The sequence below is a fragment of the Nymphaea colorata genome, chromosome 11 (assembly GCF_008831285.2).
Source record: "Nymphaea colorata isolate Beijing-Zhang1983 chromosome 11, ASM883128v2, whole genome shotgun sequence".
NCBI classification, from domain to species: Eukaryota; Viridiplantae; Streptophyta; class Magnoliopsida; order Nymphaeales; family Nymphaeaceae; genus Nymphaea; species Nymphaea colorata.
In genome coordinates this window covers 10,406,732-10,424,295 of record NC_045148.1, presented here as the reverse complement: position 1 = coordinate 10,424,295, position 17,564 = coordinate 10,406,732, and the positions used below count along the sequence as shown (strand labels likewise).

The 17,564-nt window shown below is 40.2% G+C and overlaps 1 protein-coding gene across 4 annotated transcripts; it reads right to left on the bottom strand.

The window, feature by feature from the left end:
• Window positions 1-233: 233 nt before the first annotated feature.
• Window positions 234-17,356, bottom strand: LOC116264128 (pre-mRNA-processing factor 39-1). Of its 4 annotated transcripts, none has more exons than XM_050080536.1 (14): window positions 17,335-17,356; window positions 16,732-16,974; window positions 16,046-16,146; window positions 13,823-14,052; window positions 13,503-13,670; window positions 12,024-12,375; window positions 11,797-11,940; window positions 11,350-11,502; window positions 11,153-11,269; window positions 3,679-3,759; window positions 2,736-2,885; window positions 1,042-2,400; window positions 835-906; window positions 234-539 (listed from the first exon to the last, which is right to left on the bottom strand). In XM_050080536.1, exons 2-14 carry the CDS (start codon window positions 16,769-16,771, stop codon window positions 456-458), a joined length of 3,051 nt encoding a protein of 1,016 aa, XP_049936493.1. In that variant the 5' UTR covers window positions 16,772-16,974; window positions 17,335-17,356; the 3' UTR covers window positions 234-455. The 4 variants fall into 4 exon arrangements, with proteins under 4 accessions (XP_049936493.1, XP_049936492.1, XP_049936494.1 ...); XM_050080535.1 differs by lacking the exon at window positions 17,335-17,356 and adding an exon at window positions 17,058-17,152; XM_050080537.1 differs by lacking the exon at window positions 17,335-17,356 and having other exon boundaries at window positions 16,811-17,050.
• Between the last annotated feature and the right edge of the window lie 208 nt (window positions 17,357-17,564).

Here is a 17,564-nt window from a genome sequence, read left to right as displayed (position 1 = left end):
CAAATGACTCTTTAAGTCCAAATAAATCTTGCGACAGCACCTTATAAATAGCAGAAGCTTTGCATTCAGGTAAGGTGATGGTTTCCTGCAGTGGTGAAACAGGATTTCTAATGTACGAAGTTGCAAACACCAGAAGATATTTGGGAACTCTCTTTGACTTTCAGGTACCCCTGTTCTCATGTTCAAAAAAGGAACCCGATTACCAGTTCTACTCGCATGTTTGAAGCCAAAGAAGACATACCAAAGCATTTTGTTACCAATGACCAACTATTCAGAATGCATACAAATGTGGCTGAAGATAGATTTGCAAGAATGGCTTCAAATATAGTGTAATATTTTGGCAACACTAGCGGTCCCAAACATTGGCACCGTGGAAGAACGAGAAAAATGTTGCACTTCATCATACTGTCTCCATCACTTCATATTCTCAAACCACTGAGACCTCTTAAGAGTCTTTACTGACTTGAGGGAGTTTGCACTTGCAAAATGGAATGAACAGGTGCCACTGGACCACCCTTTGGGCAGTTAGCTTCCTCAACCTGGAACAAAGAAGGGGGAAAAAACAAGGTTTATTTTATAATCCCAGACAATGATAGAACCAATTTGATCCATGCAACGTTGTTCAAGGAGTCATAGTAGATGCATGACATTAACTAATCCATGATCAAGTTTGACACTTGATTAAATTGCAAGCTGTAACCTGAGTAGAAGTGTGGGCATCTTGTTGGAATTCAAATCTACCGAGACATTGTTAATGATTTTTTCCAAAGCATGGAAGGTTGTTAAAAGAGTGCAGAAGCTTCTTTCGTGCATTTGATATGGTAAGACCATCACCTGAGGTGTCCCAGCTTGCTCCTCATATTCTAGGCCATGAGACATATCTACATTGCTTCGCTCTGACACCCCCTGATGTTTCAGGAAACCTCAGAAAGTCAGGAAATTGTGACAACATTTTAAAACCAAGCTGCATCGTTGTGTACGTTAGAGTGAGGAAGGGGGGGCGGGGGAAGGAGGAGATAGAGAGACAGAGAGAGAGAGAACCTGCTGATAGTGACTACTATTCCATTCCTGATGTTGTTGTTGCAGCTGCGGTTGCTGATACTGTTGCTGGAGATGCCATGCAAACCCTTGCTGGGTCTGGGCATCACCATAGTATTCAGTCCCTGCTGCTGCATAATGAGAAGCCAGTCCTTGATGATAAAGAGAAGGAACTGCATCTGTATTTTGTTGACCTTGGGGGACTGGAACAACAGTTTGTTGCAAATTCTGCACTGGCCAAGCCTGTGTAGGACCATAATAAGCTGGAGGTGGCGCTTGATATTGGTAACCTGATGGATAAGGAGATCCTTGCCTTGGTTGCACTTGAGAACGTGCATCAACAGGAGGATATGATGCCATAGGTGGACCCGACTGCCACTGTTGGAGCTGTTGAGCATAGACCTGATAACCAAAATTAGGAGTGGCATAAGGTTGCCCCATGTATTGCATCTGTCGCCAGTATCCTGCAGCAGGGTCCTGATGACCTGGTGCAGTATTAACAGGAAGAACTTGGTGAGCTTGTAACTTCGTTGGATCTGAACTAAGTGTTCCTGTTGACTGCACTCTAGGATTCTCAACAGAATGCGACGTGTCCTGTACCTTTTGGTCTTGTTTTGTTTCTAACAAATCAGCTTGGCTTTGCACTTTATCATATCTGACGGTGAATCTGTTATTGTCTATTCCCTGTGCCAAGCTTCCATTTGACTGAGAGATCCATGATGGTGATTTGCCTTCATGAAATGATGTTGGGCATGATGGCCGGTTTCCATGCTGGGATGGGCTTATTGAAAGAGTTTCCAGTGGAGGAGGCTGCAAATCTATCTCTGATTTTTGGCCATGTAGCTCAAACCGTGGCTGGACTCCTCCACTTTCAGCTTCAGATATTGGCTTTTGATTCATGATTTCAATTTTAGACTGCTCCACGGCTTTATCCCGACGATCTAAACTTTCTTGGTCTTTGCTTCCCAAGTTACTAGACTCTACATATTCTGGGATATGCACAGTCATGTCTGGGAACGAGTGTGTCTCCGCTGCATGACAGCTCACTTCCTTTGGTCTCTCAACATTGACTCCTCCATTCCTATCTTCAGACTGGCAAACTTCTACCATATTCGACATTTTCCGCTCTGAAGATGTAGGTTTTTGGGTGAAATGCTGAGGATGATCATGCAACTTGTTGCCACATCCACCAGCTAATATTGAGGCAGGAAGCAAACGCCCTACTAGATTGGTCACAAGAAACTTGCATTCTGCTGTAGTATTTCCTTGTGAAGAATCTGGTCTAAGTGTATGTGGGAACAACTTGATATGAATGTCCCACGCCCTTTTGAGTTGATGAATATCCCCACACCAGTCAATGAACTGCACAACATATTTTGCCAAAAAATAAGATTGATGCTTGGGCTTATTATTTATCAACATAACTGACCTTCCATATTATTATGGATATGATATAAAAACACTTTAAAATCATACAACTTCTTGTCCCAAAGTGATTTGGTTAATAACTTAATATACTAGGAACGTTAAGACTACCAAATTTGAACAAGAATATTTTCCATTACGTGCTTCCAAAACAAGCAGCAGTAGACTGCCAACAAGATAATTATGAATTTCTTTACTTTCGATTTGATTCTTCTAGTAATGTTAGGCATTAAATGGACAAGTCAGCACTTAGAAGTTTAAGATGTAATTACTTCCAAGAACATATATGAGATCTGCTTGCGGTCACTGGTGCTTAGGGCATCAGATACGTCAGGTTCTGGAGCTACTGCCTTTTGTATAATGGACTCCAGTGGAGCTATTTGTTTTGATCCCCCATGAACAGTCTCGAAGTTTATAAGTGCCTGAAAAGAAAGAATTAGAATTAAAGCGCATCTCGAATGGTATCCAATCATGAAAAAATATGGATTTTAACCAAAATATACAACTCATTTCTCAGAATTGATTGTGCTAAATTTTTGTCATTCTGCAAGCCCAATTTATACCAGAATGAACAATAAATTAACGGCAAGCAAATTACTTATTTGCATCAGGCCCTCGGCCAGATGTAAAAATGCTGTCTAAATAGGAAGCAATCCCCATAAGGCTGTAACACCAGCGAAAGGCTCTCCTTGCACGTAATAAAAGCAAGGAGGAAACTTCGATTAAGCTATTTGACACTGCAAGAACTCTTGATGTAGGTTACTACAATATAAAATTAATGAACCTCTTATGACGGGGCATTCATAAGTTCTAAAAACATGCATAAGGTTCATTTATGTTGTTAACTAAGAGAAATAATCAAGAATGAAAGCAAATACAAAAAACAGACAATTTTCAACTGGCATTTTTTCATATTGTTCAATTACTAATGCTAGAAATGACAAGGTGCAGCAGCATGTTCATTAACCATGTTAATGAACAATCGCATCAGATGTATTGCCCGAGAATCAGCACTTTAGAACTGAAAAGAGGAAGAGCAAGGAGCATGATTTGCATGAATGAACTCCATTGGCCTGATTTGTTCATTTAACAAGCCAAACATGAACTCTACAACAATAAGTTGCCCCTTCATGGGTATCTGCTTGCTAATGTAGATAAAACTTGAAAACATGAAAAAACTGGATGGCACTACAACCCCTAAAAATGTTGATATACCTCATATAGCAATTTGCAGTGAGGCAACCGTTGAATGCCTTTGATAAGAATGTCTCTGGCTTCTTTTATACTACCAGCTGCCTGAGTAAAGAAGACAAAAGGAAAGAAAGGCATCACTTTCACTACATGGAAGTAAAAGAAAAATCAGGATTTATGTCCACCTGATAACGAGCAAAAAATAAATCTCACTAGCTTCTATAAATGCCTTTCAGCATATAGTTGCATTTGGTTATATTAATAGTCTATAATTTGAAATATTTTTACATGGGTATTTTAAACCTTGCAATGACTGAATGCAAGCTGGACATTAAGAGAGCAGACTTCAACAAATTGGACAACAGAGAGGTTACAAATGAAGCAAATAGGTTTGAAGCATACTTTTAGAGTTTTAGGTTCAAGCATGCTTTACCCCAGCATCAAAGGGTAACAAGTTCAAGAAACAAGAAAAATGATTATCAGAGAAGTTGAGAAGATTCTACAAGAAGAAAGGGAAACCATTAGAAAGTTTGGAGAAGTTTCAGCTGAAACATCAGTTCTTCAAGATCATTTTGGGCATAATGTTATCAATATATCTGGATCTATTATAGTCCCAAGATTCATAGTTGTTGGTTTGGATTTCAAGTTTCAATAAATGAAACAACAATATAAATAGACAATAATTTAAAAATATGGCAATGTCAAAGCTTTATGAAAGCTTTCATCAGCTTTGATATGGACAAAATTGCGAGGCATTGTATCTTCACTACTTTTATATTTCAAATGTGTTTCTTTCATTTATTTATTTTATAACGAGTATTTTCTAACTTTTTAGAATACTCTAACTTGCAAATTTTTCATATTTTAAGAATTTTGTAAATACTGAAATTTCCCCAACAATCAATATATATAAATAACTTGCACTATTACGAAACCTTGAAGTGCCAAGAGGTGATTTGAGTGTCAATCACTCACTACTTACTTGCCTATCACTGTCCTAATGCATATAGAAATTAAAGTAAGATCCTGGAACTACTTATCCTAAATGTATCACTAGACACTTGTCGAAATAACAATTTGTGCCAGTGGCCAGATTTGACGTGTAGTTTATCTCCATGAAAATCTCACATTTTCTCTTCAATCAAGGTCCTCGAATGATAGATAGTTACTTGATGAGTGCACCCTAAATGATTTGAAAATAGAAAAATTGATCCTTAACTATGAGGTCTGCAAACCAATTGCGGAAACTTAATCACAGGTGCTCTCCAAAGAAGCTCCCGGCTTTCAAGTCAAATGTCCACCAATAATATGTAATTGGGAAATGAATAAGCAAGGTGGCATAACTGCCATGGAGGAAAAAAAATTACTTATCCACAGTCTCTATCCAAAGCTATGCTACATGGGGACTTGCAAAACATGAAGTGTTTTTATTCGACAAACTTGGACATTGACAGTGACATTGACATGCATTGACACAGTCAGGGCACGGGGTTTTTGAAACCTAAAATGTCCAAGGATATGGTATAACTGCCATGGAGGAAAAAAAATTACTTATCCACAGTCTCTATCCAAAGCTATGCTACATGGGGACTTGCAAAACATGAAGTGTTTTTATTACACAAAGACATTGACAGTGACATTGACATGCATTGACACAGTCAGGGCATAGTTTTTGAAACCTAAAATGTCCAAGAATATGGAGACTCATGTTCCCTTTTAGGCATGCGTTGACAAGAAATCATTTAAAACTCCCTCTCATTCTCTTCCCCCTCTATTTAGAAAACCATGTCCGATGCTTTGTATCCATGTCCAACCTGACTATGTGTTATCTCCAAACTGTAACAGCCTTACGAGTCATAGAACAGGAATAAGGTGGATTGGGTCATAGGAATAGGCGATCCATAGTCGCGTCATAAAATAGGAAACAGGAATAAGGTGGATTGGGTCATAGGAATAGGCGATCCATAGTTCCCACATATAAAAGGAACTGATACTGTATTACGAGTTTATGATTTTAATGAAATGAGTTCTCTTTCATGCCGAGGGAGTTTTGGCCCTAATTCAGTGGTGAATTAGGTGAAGTGTGTGCGTGACTTTCTCATTATCGTAGTTGAGTTAGCTGGCGGCTAACATCTGGTATCAGAGCCGATGACCACCAAAGAAGCATTGGCTGCGGTGAAAGCTCTGCGCAGACAAGCAGAGGTCGATCGTCATGAGATCACTGGGAGATTGGAGGGAGTTGAAAAGAGCAGTGGAGAACTGGGACAACGACTGAGCGACATCAAGAAGGAGATGTGATCAAAAGACAAGACAACAGGAGCTGATGACACTCCTGCGGGAAGTTATTAACAGGACGATCAACGAAACTGGAGGATCACGCCGTGGACAACCTGAAGCTTCCACGCCTCCTCATGTGCCACCGAAAGCAGGCACGCAACCTCCAAATGGTGCGTCTGTAGGTTCTCCGAAACGATGGGATATATGAAGGTTCTTAGGATGGAATTTCCCAAATTCAATAGAGAGGACCCCGTCAGTTGGGTCTTTAGAGCGGAACAATATTTTGATTGCCAAAAAGTTGCGCCAGATCAGTGGGTTTCACGTGCAGTGGTTCACTTGGAAGGGCCAGCGATACACTGGTATAGATGGATCGTCACGCAGCAGGGGAAGCCACCGTGGAGAGTTTTTGTAGAGGTGCTCAAGGTAAGATTCGGACCTTCCACCTACTTAGATTATAACATTGAATTGTCCAAGATAAAACAGAAAGGAAAAGTGATGGAATATCAAGCGGAATTTGAGGAGCTAAGCAATATGGTGAGTGGATGGCCTGTCGAGGCCTTGATTGGCACCTTCGTCGGTGGAGTGAAGGATGAGTATCGCATTGAAGTGCAGGCGGCCAGACCCCAAAGCCTTTTAGAAGCCTTTGAAATGGCAAGAATTGCAGAAGAAAAATCGAACAGACTCTTCAACGGGTGGAAGGAGAGTAGGATCAGCAGACTGATGCCGAATAGAAACTCTGCAGTCACAAGAGAATTGTGTGAGGTCCCCCTACAACATGCGAAACTCAGCCAGCACAAAGAGAAAGCGCAGAGAGCAGACAGGTTCTGGTAAAGCAACTCAGCCCAAAACAAATTAGGGTATGACGCAAGAAGGGACTGTGTTTTCAATGCGACGAGAAATGGGGCCCAGGACACGCTTGTAAAAAACTGCATATGTATTTAGTAAACGAGTATGAGGAAAATTTTCTGGAGAAGGAAGAAGAGAGTTTAGAACAAGGAATTGAAGACAGCATAGGGGAATTAATCAAGAAACATCTCTTCATACCTTATAAGCTATGTCACAGTGGTACGCCACTTTTGGTGGAGTACCAGTACCAGTACGCTGTTACGCCGGTACCGATACAGCCCGGTACGTTTGGATCTGGTTCTGGGTTGGAACTAGATCCAAACTATATTATAACATAAAAAGTTTTGTTTTTGTTTTTTTTTTTTTTATTTATGAGATTATCTATGGATTTATAAAAGAAACATTGTCTTAATGTGATGATATCATTTTGTTTTTTAAATTTTTTGAACTAAAATTATATAATAATATATAATATTCATCATACCGCCGTACCAAGATTTACAAAAACGCCGTACCAGTACCCGTACCCACACCATTGTGACATAGCTTATAAGGAGATAACGTTCCCCACATGATGAGAGTAGAAGGTCGAGTCAAGGGGAGATCTGTTAGTGTATTGGTGGACACGGGGTCGACACATTACTTTATTGGAGAGAAAACTGCCAAGACATGTGGCTGTAAAATTATCGAACAATCAGAATTTAAAGTGGTGGTTGGCAACGGCAGTTCACTGTGGTGTAAAGGACGTTGTCCAAAGGAGGAGGTCGAGATCCAAGACCATCGTTTCGTGGTGGAATTGTTTCCCCTAGCAATGGGGGGGGCTGATTTAGTTTTAGGAATTCAATGGTTGAAGCGGCTGGGAAAGGTTTGGTGGGATTTCACCACCATGACAATGACCTTTAAGGAAGTAGATGGAGAAAAATGGATATAGGCCCAACCGACGGCAACCTCGATGGGCCAAGGGAACACACTAATGAAGAGGGTTGGAAAAGGAGAATGAGAGCTGCATCTGCATCTTCTCTTAATGTCTGCTGAACCTAGCAGTCCACAACAGCAGATTACTTCCTCGTTAGAAGCTCCCGCCTTCTTACATGTTGTTCTAGCTGAATATGCTAGTGTCTTTGAAAATCCAAAAGGGTTACACCCAAGTCGTGAAGTCGACCATCATATCGAGCTAGAACCCAGCTCGAGACCAATCAATTTGAAGCCATATAGATACAGCCACATTCAGAAAGGAGAGAGAAAAACTCATAAAAAGGTATGTTGTTGGAAGGAGTGGTCCAGCCCAGCCGAAGCCCTTACTCTTCTCCAGCCCTGTTAGTTAGAAAAAAGGATGGAACATGAAAATTTTGTGTAGATTACAGGGCACTTAATGCAGTCACCATCAAATCAAAAACCGATATCCTATACCAGTGATAGAGGAAATGCTAGACGAGCTACAAGGGGCAGAAGTATATTCCAAGCTAGACCTTCGGGCTGGGTATCATCAAATCAAGATGGCCAAGGAGGACGTTTCCAAGACTGCCTTCCAAACCCATGAAGGCCATTACGAGTTTAAGGTAATGTCATTCGGGTTAACGAACGCACCAGCCACTTTCCAAGCCCTAATGAACCACATTTTTCATTCCTTCCTAAGGAGATTCGTCATGGTATTTTTCGATGATATATTGATTTACAGCAAGAGTAAGGAAAAACGTCAAGAACATTTAAGGTTGGCGTTAAAATCATGAAAGGAGCACCAATTACATGCCAAGGCTTCAAAATGCGTATTTGGATGTGATCAGGTGACCTATTTAGGTCACATCATTTCTAAACGAGGAGTAGAGATGGAAGAAGAAAAGGTAGCAGCCATTCGTACTTGGAAATTACTGGCCGGAGTTAAAGGGTTGAAGGCCTTCTTAGGCCTGGCATGATATTACTGCAGGTTTGTTAAAAATTTTGGACTATACGCTGCCTCCCTAACCAGCATGTTGAAGAAAGATCAATTCAGATGGAGCCCTCAAAGTGACGCTGCCTTTAAGAAGTTAAAACAAGCTATCATCAGCTCACCAATGTTACAATGCCTGACTTCACCAAGGCCTTCAAGGTGGACACAGATGCATCTGAGAATGGGGTAGGGGCAGTCCGCACCCAAGGCAAACACCCCGTCGCTTTTTACACCAAGGCTATGGGAGTTAGATTCAAAATCAAATCTGCTTATGAAAGGGAACTCATAGCCATGGTTCTGGCCATCCAAAAGTGGCATCACTATTTAGTAGGACGAAGATTTCAGGTTTTCACTGACCACAGCAGTTTGAGGCACTGCATGCAGCAAAAATCAGTCAATGCTACTCAAGTAAAGTGGATCATGAAGTTCGCTGAATATGAATTTGATATTATATACAAGAAGGGCATTGAAAACGTAGTGGCTGATAGCTTGTCGCGGAAGTATGAGGAAGAAAATAGGGCTGAATTTGATGACTTCTGTCTACCTTTATTATGCAGGCTGATTGCAGACTTATGGGAGAAGATGAAACAAGAACACAGCTCAGTGGATGTGCAAAGGAAGAAAGAACAGCTCGAAAAGGATTCGATTCAGGTATATGGTTAATCGGTGGAAGGACCCTTACCTATACTATCAAAACAGAATACTTGTACCTCCCAATCCCACACTAATCAAGGAAGTAATTTCCTTCTTCCATGACGGCGTCGAAGGGGGACATCAAGGAGAGGAAGGCACTTACGAGAGGGCCCGACAGACCTTCTTTTGGCCAGGCATGAAGAGAGAAATCAGAGAATATATTAAGGCATGTGATACTTGCAGACGGCACAAATATGAGACACTGCGCCCCATTGGCCTTCTCCAACCTCTGCCCATTGCAGACAAAATATGGGAGGACTTATCCATGGATTTTATTGAAGGACTGCCTCGATCAAGAGGGAAATTGGTTATCTTAGTTGTAGTGGACAGGCTGTCGAAATACGCACATTTCATAGCGCTGTCATACCCCTTCACAGGCAAGGATGTGGCTAAGGCTTTCCAGGATCATGTAGGGAAGTTGCATGGTATGCCACAGACAGTGGTAAGTGATCGTGACCTCCTATTCCTAAGTAAAGTTTGGAAAACTTACTTCGAATTTACAAGGAACCCAGCTATATATGAGCACTGCGTATCATCCACAATCCGATGGTCAAACAGAGGTTATAAATCGGGTATTGGAAACATACATGAGGTGCTACGCGAAGTACTAGCCTCATAACTGGACAGAGTACCTCTCATGGGCTGAATATTCTTACAACACTGCCGTACATTCAGCCCTCTAGAAATCCGCTTTTGAAGTGGTGTATGGGCAACCACCCCCTGACTTATGTCGCTTCCATCCACAAGGGGCACAGCTTGACGAAGTAGCTATTCAGCTCCTAGCAAGGGACCAAGTGCTGGACATTATTAAAAGCAAGTTGGCAGCTGCTCAAAACATAATGGCAAAGCAGTATAATAGAAGGCATCGTTCCTAGGAGTATGAGGTAGTCCAGTGGGTTTACTTGAAGAATTTTCTTGCAGGGAAGGTCCAACATCGATCAACGGGAATCCATAAGTTGTCTGCACGTTATTCAAGCCCCTTTCAGGTGATAGAAAGGATTGGGAAATTGGCATATAGGCTACAACTTCCGGAGGGTTCCTCAATTCATCCTGTATTCCATGTCTCCCGCTTGAAGGCCTACTACTCTAGAGACGAACCAGAGGTTGCAGTCAAGGCACTGCCGAGTATTCCTTCAGGTGAACTGTTTCCATTCTGAGTGCTTCAGCAGAAAAATTACAGAAGGTCAAATCAAACTTGCACAGCTTGGCTGGTGGAATGGCAAGGTCCAGAAGCTCCTGACCCATCTTGGGAAGACGCCGCAGAGATCCAACAACGATTTCCTGAGTTCACACCTTGAGGACAAGGTGTTGGTTAAGGGGAGGGCAATGTCAGCCTCAAACTGTAACAGGCTTACGAGTCATAGAATAGGAAACAGGAACAAGGTGGATCGGGTCATAGGAATAGGTGATCCATAGTTCCCACATATAAAAGGGGACTGATACTGTATTACGAGTTTATGATTTTAATGAAATGAGTTCTCTCATGCTGAGGGAGTTTTGGCCCTAATTCAGTGGTGAATTAGGTTAAGTGCATGCGTGACTTTCTTATTATCGTAGCTGAGTTAGCCGGCATCTAACACTATGTCATTCACCACGAACACCATACAACATAGATCAAAATGAAGGTTAATAAGTTGTGTTATATTCAACGTCAGAGAACTTATCATAAAATATAAAGCTGGGGATCATTTGTAACTGCAAAAACCATCTTCTTGTTGGAACTAATTAGCAAAACAACAACCTGTAATGTCATACCATCAATTTGAACTGTGAATACTGCATATAGAGAAAAGGGAGAGCCTGCAATCTCTCTCCCTCCTTCACAAACTCAAGTTCTCTCTCATAGACCACACAAGCTGCTTCAACATTTCCCTACAAAAATACTTTAGAGGTAATCTAATGACACTTGCAGACCTAGAGCCAAGAAAATAAAATATAAGGTGATTACATACCAGACGCCTCTCCATGTTTGCCCTTCTAATGACATTTTCAATGTAATCAGCAGGTGAGTCTAAACTGTAATTAGAAAGCTCTGTGTGAGCACCAGAAACATCCCTTACTTGCTCCATGAATCTTGCAGCAAAAAGATGGATGGCAGGCACCCTCTGCACTCATAATGAAGAGTCAAGGACGTCTCAAAAACTTATCCAGGAGAAATAGCTTCTGGAGTTGTTTCAGAAAAATATTTTCAATGAGAAAATCAATGGAAAAGAGGTCTTATATGGTCCATGAGAAAACCATCCCTGAACATGGCTGTTCAATCAGCAAGATAGCAAACACAATTTTTTTTCTCAGCAGGTTCCTTTTATTACTTTCCCAAGGAGACATTCTTGTATTTTGTTAGTGTTCCAACAAGAGCATGGACATACTGAATATCACTGATAACTGATAAGGCATACCTTCAAGAAAATCTGAGTTGCTCGAAGAAGAGCTGCACTTGCAATCTCCCTTCCCCCCTTAGCTTCAATTGATTGTACATAGCGAATCCAGAACTCAGGGTAGCTCGCGCAAGGAATTAAACATCTTTCATAGAGCTTTATGACCTGTCAAGAATATTGCATACTTCATATGAGAAGACACAAGATTAGTGGGTACTTCCAAAGAATCAGTAAATCATAAACCATACCCAGTCAAAATCTGTTTTAGTCTCAATGAAGTCAAGGTACATATGCCAATTTTTAAGCTGACTACTGTCAAGAGGCTTGACATGAAAATATGGCCTTCGTATGCCAGCCTCAAACTGCTTGATCTCTCCATCCAAGCAGTTTGCCTCGTGATACAACTGCCCACCAGCAGATAAATATTTCTCAAGTGCCAAGGATTTGGTCATGTCCGACTTCAAATGCATGAGATCATCGTCTTGACTACATTCTGCCTTTGAAACTGTATCATTGACAGCATCTTTCAGATCATTTACTACTGAACCATCTTTCTCAGTTTCAAGCTCATCTCTCCAATTTGCAGATAGCTGTTTAAAACTGAACCATTAATGATAAGAAATATTTAGATATGTTCCATGAAACTTGTTGTTATCTCTTTGATAAATAAAAAAGTGTAAATTCCTTTCAAATCTTCCCTCCACCTGTATTATCAACAACAAACACCTGACACATGTCACATGCCCGGAAGGGCGCCACATCCATGTCCACACGGATGACACAGGTGCAGGAGTGGGGCATGGCAAAATGATATTTTGTATTGTTTGGAATGCTTTATTTAGTAATTCATATTTTATGCATATAAATAAGGAATATATATGTTCGTTTACTTACAATTCCAGTTTTGCTATAAATATATTATACATATATATAATATATGGTTTGTTTATTTAAGATCTTATTCTTGCTATATATATATACACACACGATACACACCTGGGGTGTAGGAACACCTCCCCCCCCCCCCCCCCAAATAACACACACACACATAATATATATATATATATATATATATATATATATATATATATATATATATATATATATATATATATATATATACTTGATATGCTCCGAACGAGCATCAACTCCCGCATGACATAGCAGCTGACTTATTTGCAGTTGATAAAAAAAAAAAACCCCTTTTTTCTATAACAATGTTGTTATGCCAACTCAACGGGAAAGACTTCCACCCATACATTTCGAAATTGCCACGAAATACTGGTTTTACAGAACTTTTGCTCATCGAAATGTGTTGCACTAGTGTTGGAAGGGCACAGTTGCAAGACCAGACTTGCTCCGTGTTACGGTGTAAGATGTGATAAGCTACCAGGTATACTATGCTTTTTCATCCAAAACCACAGAAGCAAATTTGGCCCCAGTCAATTTTATCCAGGTAAAAACCAAAATTGTCACACCATTTGAGCAAGCATTAGCTCAAAAAGAGGATGTTTGCCTTATTAAAAATTTAATAAAATAAGTGCACTTTATGCACATTGAGTGCGTGTTATTGAGGTTCTTGAAATGGACCCATATGCATGTGATACAGCTGAAAAAATAAGCTAAATGAAAGGAAAGGCAATCCATTTTTGCTGAGAAGACCCTTTCTTTTGTCATAATAAGGGAAGTATGGAAAATCCATGTAAAGAAAGAACTCCCAATATTACCTTCTAAAATACTTGTCTAGTTTCTTATTTGGAAACTTCAAAGAACGAAGATATATACGAGCTAGACGACCCCATTGCTCCTGTGCAAATTCAAATTCAGCATACTTATCCCAGAGAAGGTAATTCAAGTAGTCTTTTCCAACAAAACTCAGAGCTCGTTCAAATAATCTGTCAAAAGATCAAGTCATAAAAGATGACATATAAATCTAATTATCAAGACAGAAAAACAATTTTGCATAGAAAATAATGCACCTTCTACACATATACCACAAAGATATTCTATCTAATAGAGAAATCAATATGATAAAGAAAAGAGTTACCTTCGAACATCAGCTGGATCATCAAACCACATCACAGCAAAGGTACAATAGTTGACCCAATGGTCAACAGAGTATGCCAACGATTTTGTTGCTTCTTCATATACTTCAACAACCTTGTCAGCTGTTCCCAGACTCAACATGTGATCGGCATACCTCCTCCAGTATCCGTAACACAAAGGAAACTCACACAAAAATGAGTCATATACTTGGCAGATCTTTCCAAGGTCAGCCTGCAGGAGTTGATAAAGTCAGATTACCTTTCTACGACAAATCAAATCAATACATGATGAATGAGCATTCACATGTTTCATCTAATGGTATCTAGATTTTACATGACAGAAGCTAGTCTCAATCAACCTGGAGTCATGCTAGTAGAACAATAGGTACCGAACACTTTCCGAACAAGAAACTGTGGTGAACCTAAAATCATGTATGTCTGTGTGGGAATGAGAAAAAAGTTAGTACTGACAGTTTGACACATATAAAGCTTATGGCTCCTACAACGAAAAACGACAAATAAGCTAACTGAAAATGAGGTTCATGGATCAAACTGAAATAGGGTTGAATGCTGAGAAGAGGCAGCTAACTCCAGAAATACAAAATCACCAGCCAATCGCTGGTACTAATTGTCAAAAAGGTGATGCATATTAAGATGTCAAACAGACACAAAAGAAAAACATCTCATACATCCAATACATAACCATTGGATTAAATCTGATCCAATGGCTATATATATATATATAACCATTGGAACAGATTTAATCCAATGACCTGGACTGGATGTCGCTTAGAAACAATCATTATCCCTATTACAAATGCTTCTTTAAAAGCTAATTTAAGAGAGAGAGATTTAATGTAAATTGTAAACCAATTAAGAGACAAATAAGAGTGAGAGAGATTAAAATTTTGAATCTCTTTTATATTCTTCACGCATGAAGTGTGACCCCTCTCTCTCCATGTTGAGCCTGCCATTTAGAGAGGACCATCATTTAACTTTATCTAATGTTGTTAAATCTCTTTTTCTCTTTCTTTTCAGCAATCTATACTAGTGGATTTTGAGGGTCCATGCATGATTAAAATTAGAGTTGAGAACATTTTTTTTTTCTGACAAGGCTCCTTAAGTGAAGTCATGGCAATCTTGAAATCAAAAGCAAATGAACCACAAGAAAAAGGAAAATAAGGCAAATAAACAAACAATGTAAGAAAAAAAACATTAGTTTCTTCTTCTGCTCGAGAGCTTGAAAAAATACTTGTTTTTGTTTGTTCTATCTTCTAGGACATTGTTTGAGGTGGAGTAATTGAAATCCACTTTTCCCCTTTTCCATTTTCTTTTTGTCTTTCTTATTTCTCTTTCTCCTCGTGTTTTATGTCAAATAGGACTGACTAGGTGCCGCCCAGGAGCACCATAGACTTTTTTTGGGTTTGCCGCCAAGTCCTACCTAGCTTTGACTACAGATCTTCTGTCCCTTAGTAATTTCCTAATTAAGCCTTGATACTGGTTCGCAATGAGCAACTTTTCACCTTCAGTTGTTTAGTTTCATTAAGATATGCAGCAACATAGACATCAACTACAGGTGGAATGGGCTCACCAGGCCACTGCAAGGTGGCCAGATGTGCTCCACTGGGTTCACAGGGCCTAAATAGCTTGGGGTCAGACTGCTTATCTGAAGATTAAAACTGGTCACAATTGTACCAAGACACTAAGCCAGAAATATGGCATGCACAAGAACGGTGTCTCCACGAATTAACATCACAAATAATTGAACTCACATCCAGGCCCAAGAGCCGAGCTCAGACTCAAAACTATCACTCAAACCTGGTTCCAAACTCCATCAAGCCACTTAGTCCATGTTGACTCTGATGGAAATATACTGCATTTTCCAACCAGCTGTTAACAGAAGCAAAGCTCCAAATAGAGTGTTACACTGCCACCATTTGCAGTCCAGATGAATCACACCTACGAGAATCGAACTAACGACCGGGCACCAGCCTTCCAGCCCGACCAGCTATGCTAGGCCTCTTGGAGCTAGCAAATTAACAATTTACTTCTACTTTTTTTTCCCAATAAATGGCAAAAGGTCTCATGCATGTACTCCATTCACATCTCATATCTCAAAATGAATCAAAACATACTTAAAGATGCAAGTGGAAAATTAACCATACAGAAAGGCTTTATCACAACTAGAAGCCCTGCAAGAGATTCCGCTGAAAGCGATTACTTACAGCATACATCTTCTCAACAAATGCTATCAGGGACGTCCAAAGGCCAAAATGTGTCGGATTTTCATGTACCAAAGCCCAGTGCCTATCCTCGTCAACCGCATCTGCAAAACAATAAGAATAAGTTCAATGTACATGGCGTTAACCCTATAATTTAAATTATGTAGATAATATTAACTTGGAGATGATTCTAAAGCATCATATATAAAAGATTCCTAGATCGGTTTTCATCAAATTGATCCTAACTGTACTGGCTTGTCTCCAGCATATAACTTTTGGGTGTATTAGACCATGATAATAAAAAAAATTTCTGCTACTAAAACCACGTTCGAAAACGAAGTTGAAGTACTGGATTCAATATGAAATCCACCAAACAGTGCTCTTGAACATTTTCGAAAAGCATCAGGCCACTAATAGAACTCAAGAACGGCCATATGAAATCAGTTTGGCAGCTCGTGAAACTCAGGAAGCTCCGAAGGGAATCAAATGAGCAAGTCCTAATATGATGGTACCACCAAAAAACGAAAGTGGGTATCGCCAGAAGTTGTTCAAATTCTTCAACAAGTATGTGACGACCATTTCAATAACGTTTTTCTGTCGAACAACGACGCTACTTTCTCTTGTGATGATCTTTGGAAGGGTGAGGAACTTAAAGAACAACGGAGAATAGGTGCACAGAGAAACCAAACTTGGGTGTTCATTCGGGGGGGTGAGATTCTCGGCCATCATCTTCCAGTTTCATTTCTTTCATGCTACGCGAAGGAATACCTGGGGAAGCAACAAAGGTGGGCATTGCAAGCCCTCACTGTCAGATTTTCGAGTCGGAGGACCAGGAGCCTGGGATATTACAGCCAATTTACGGCGACCCTAAGCACCGGGCACGTCCGGGAAACTCCGACCCATTCCTGGCTCGCTTTGCAGGACGCCGATCCCTGTTATCCAACCCAATTCCAAACGCAGATAAGTTTTGGGTACGAAATATGAATGACCAGATCACTAAAAATGTTTGCACCACCTCAGACACCAAGCAGTTCGCTCGGGAAAGAATTTACGGGAAGTTCACGTCAAAAGATCTTGAGTTCAATATAATTTACTTCTTGTTTGGGTGACGGGGTTGAAGGGACCTCTACAAGACTATGCTTCATAAGGCAGATTTATAAGAACTTTTATACATCTTTGAAATTTTAACTTGCCAACCCACAATAAGTTTATAGAGCACATCTAGGATATCGAACTCTTAGATTCAACAGGATTTTTACCCAAAAAAATAGGAGGAGAAAAAGGGATCTGACCAATAAGCGAATTGGATAAGTTATCCTGTTGATGTTGAGGAGAATGGCTGACTTTACTCAAGATGATCTTCCGTAATAAAACTCTAAAGTGAATACTATTTGAACCTCAGTAGCTATCATTTGGGCGGGCACGGTGAGGTTCGACCTTCTAAAAGGACGCTATAAGGTCTGAAAACGTCATCGATTGCCTGAACCTTTGCCCACTTCAAGTTCCTTTCGATTTTAAAGGT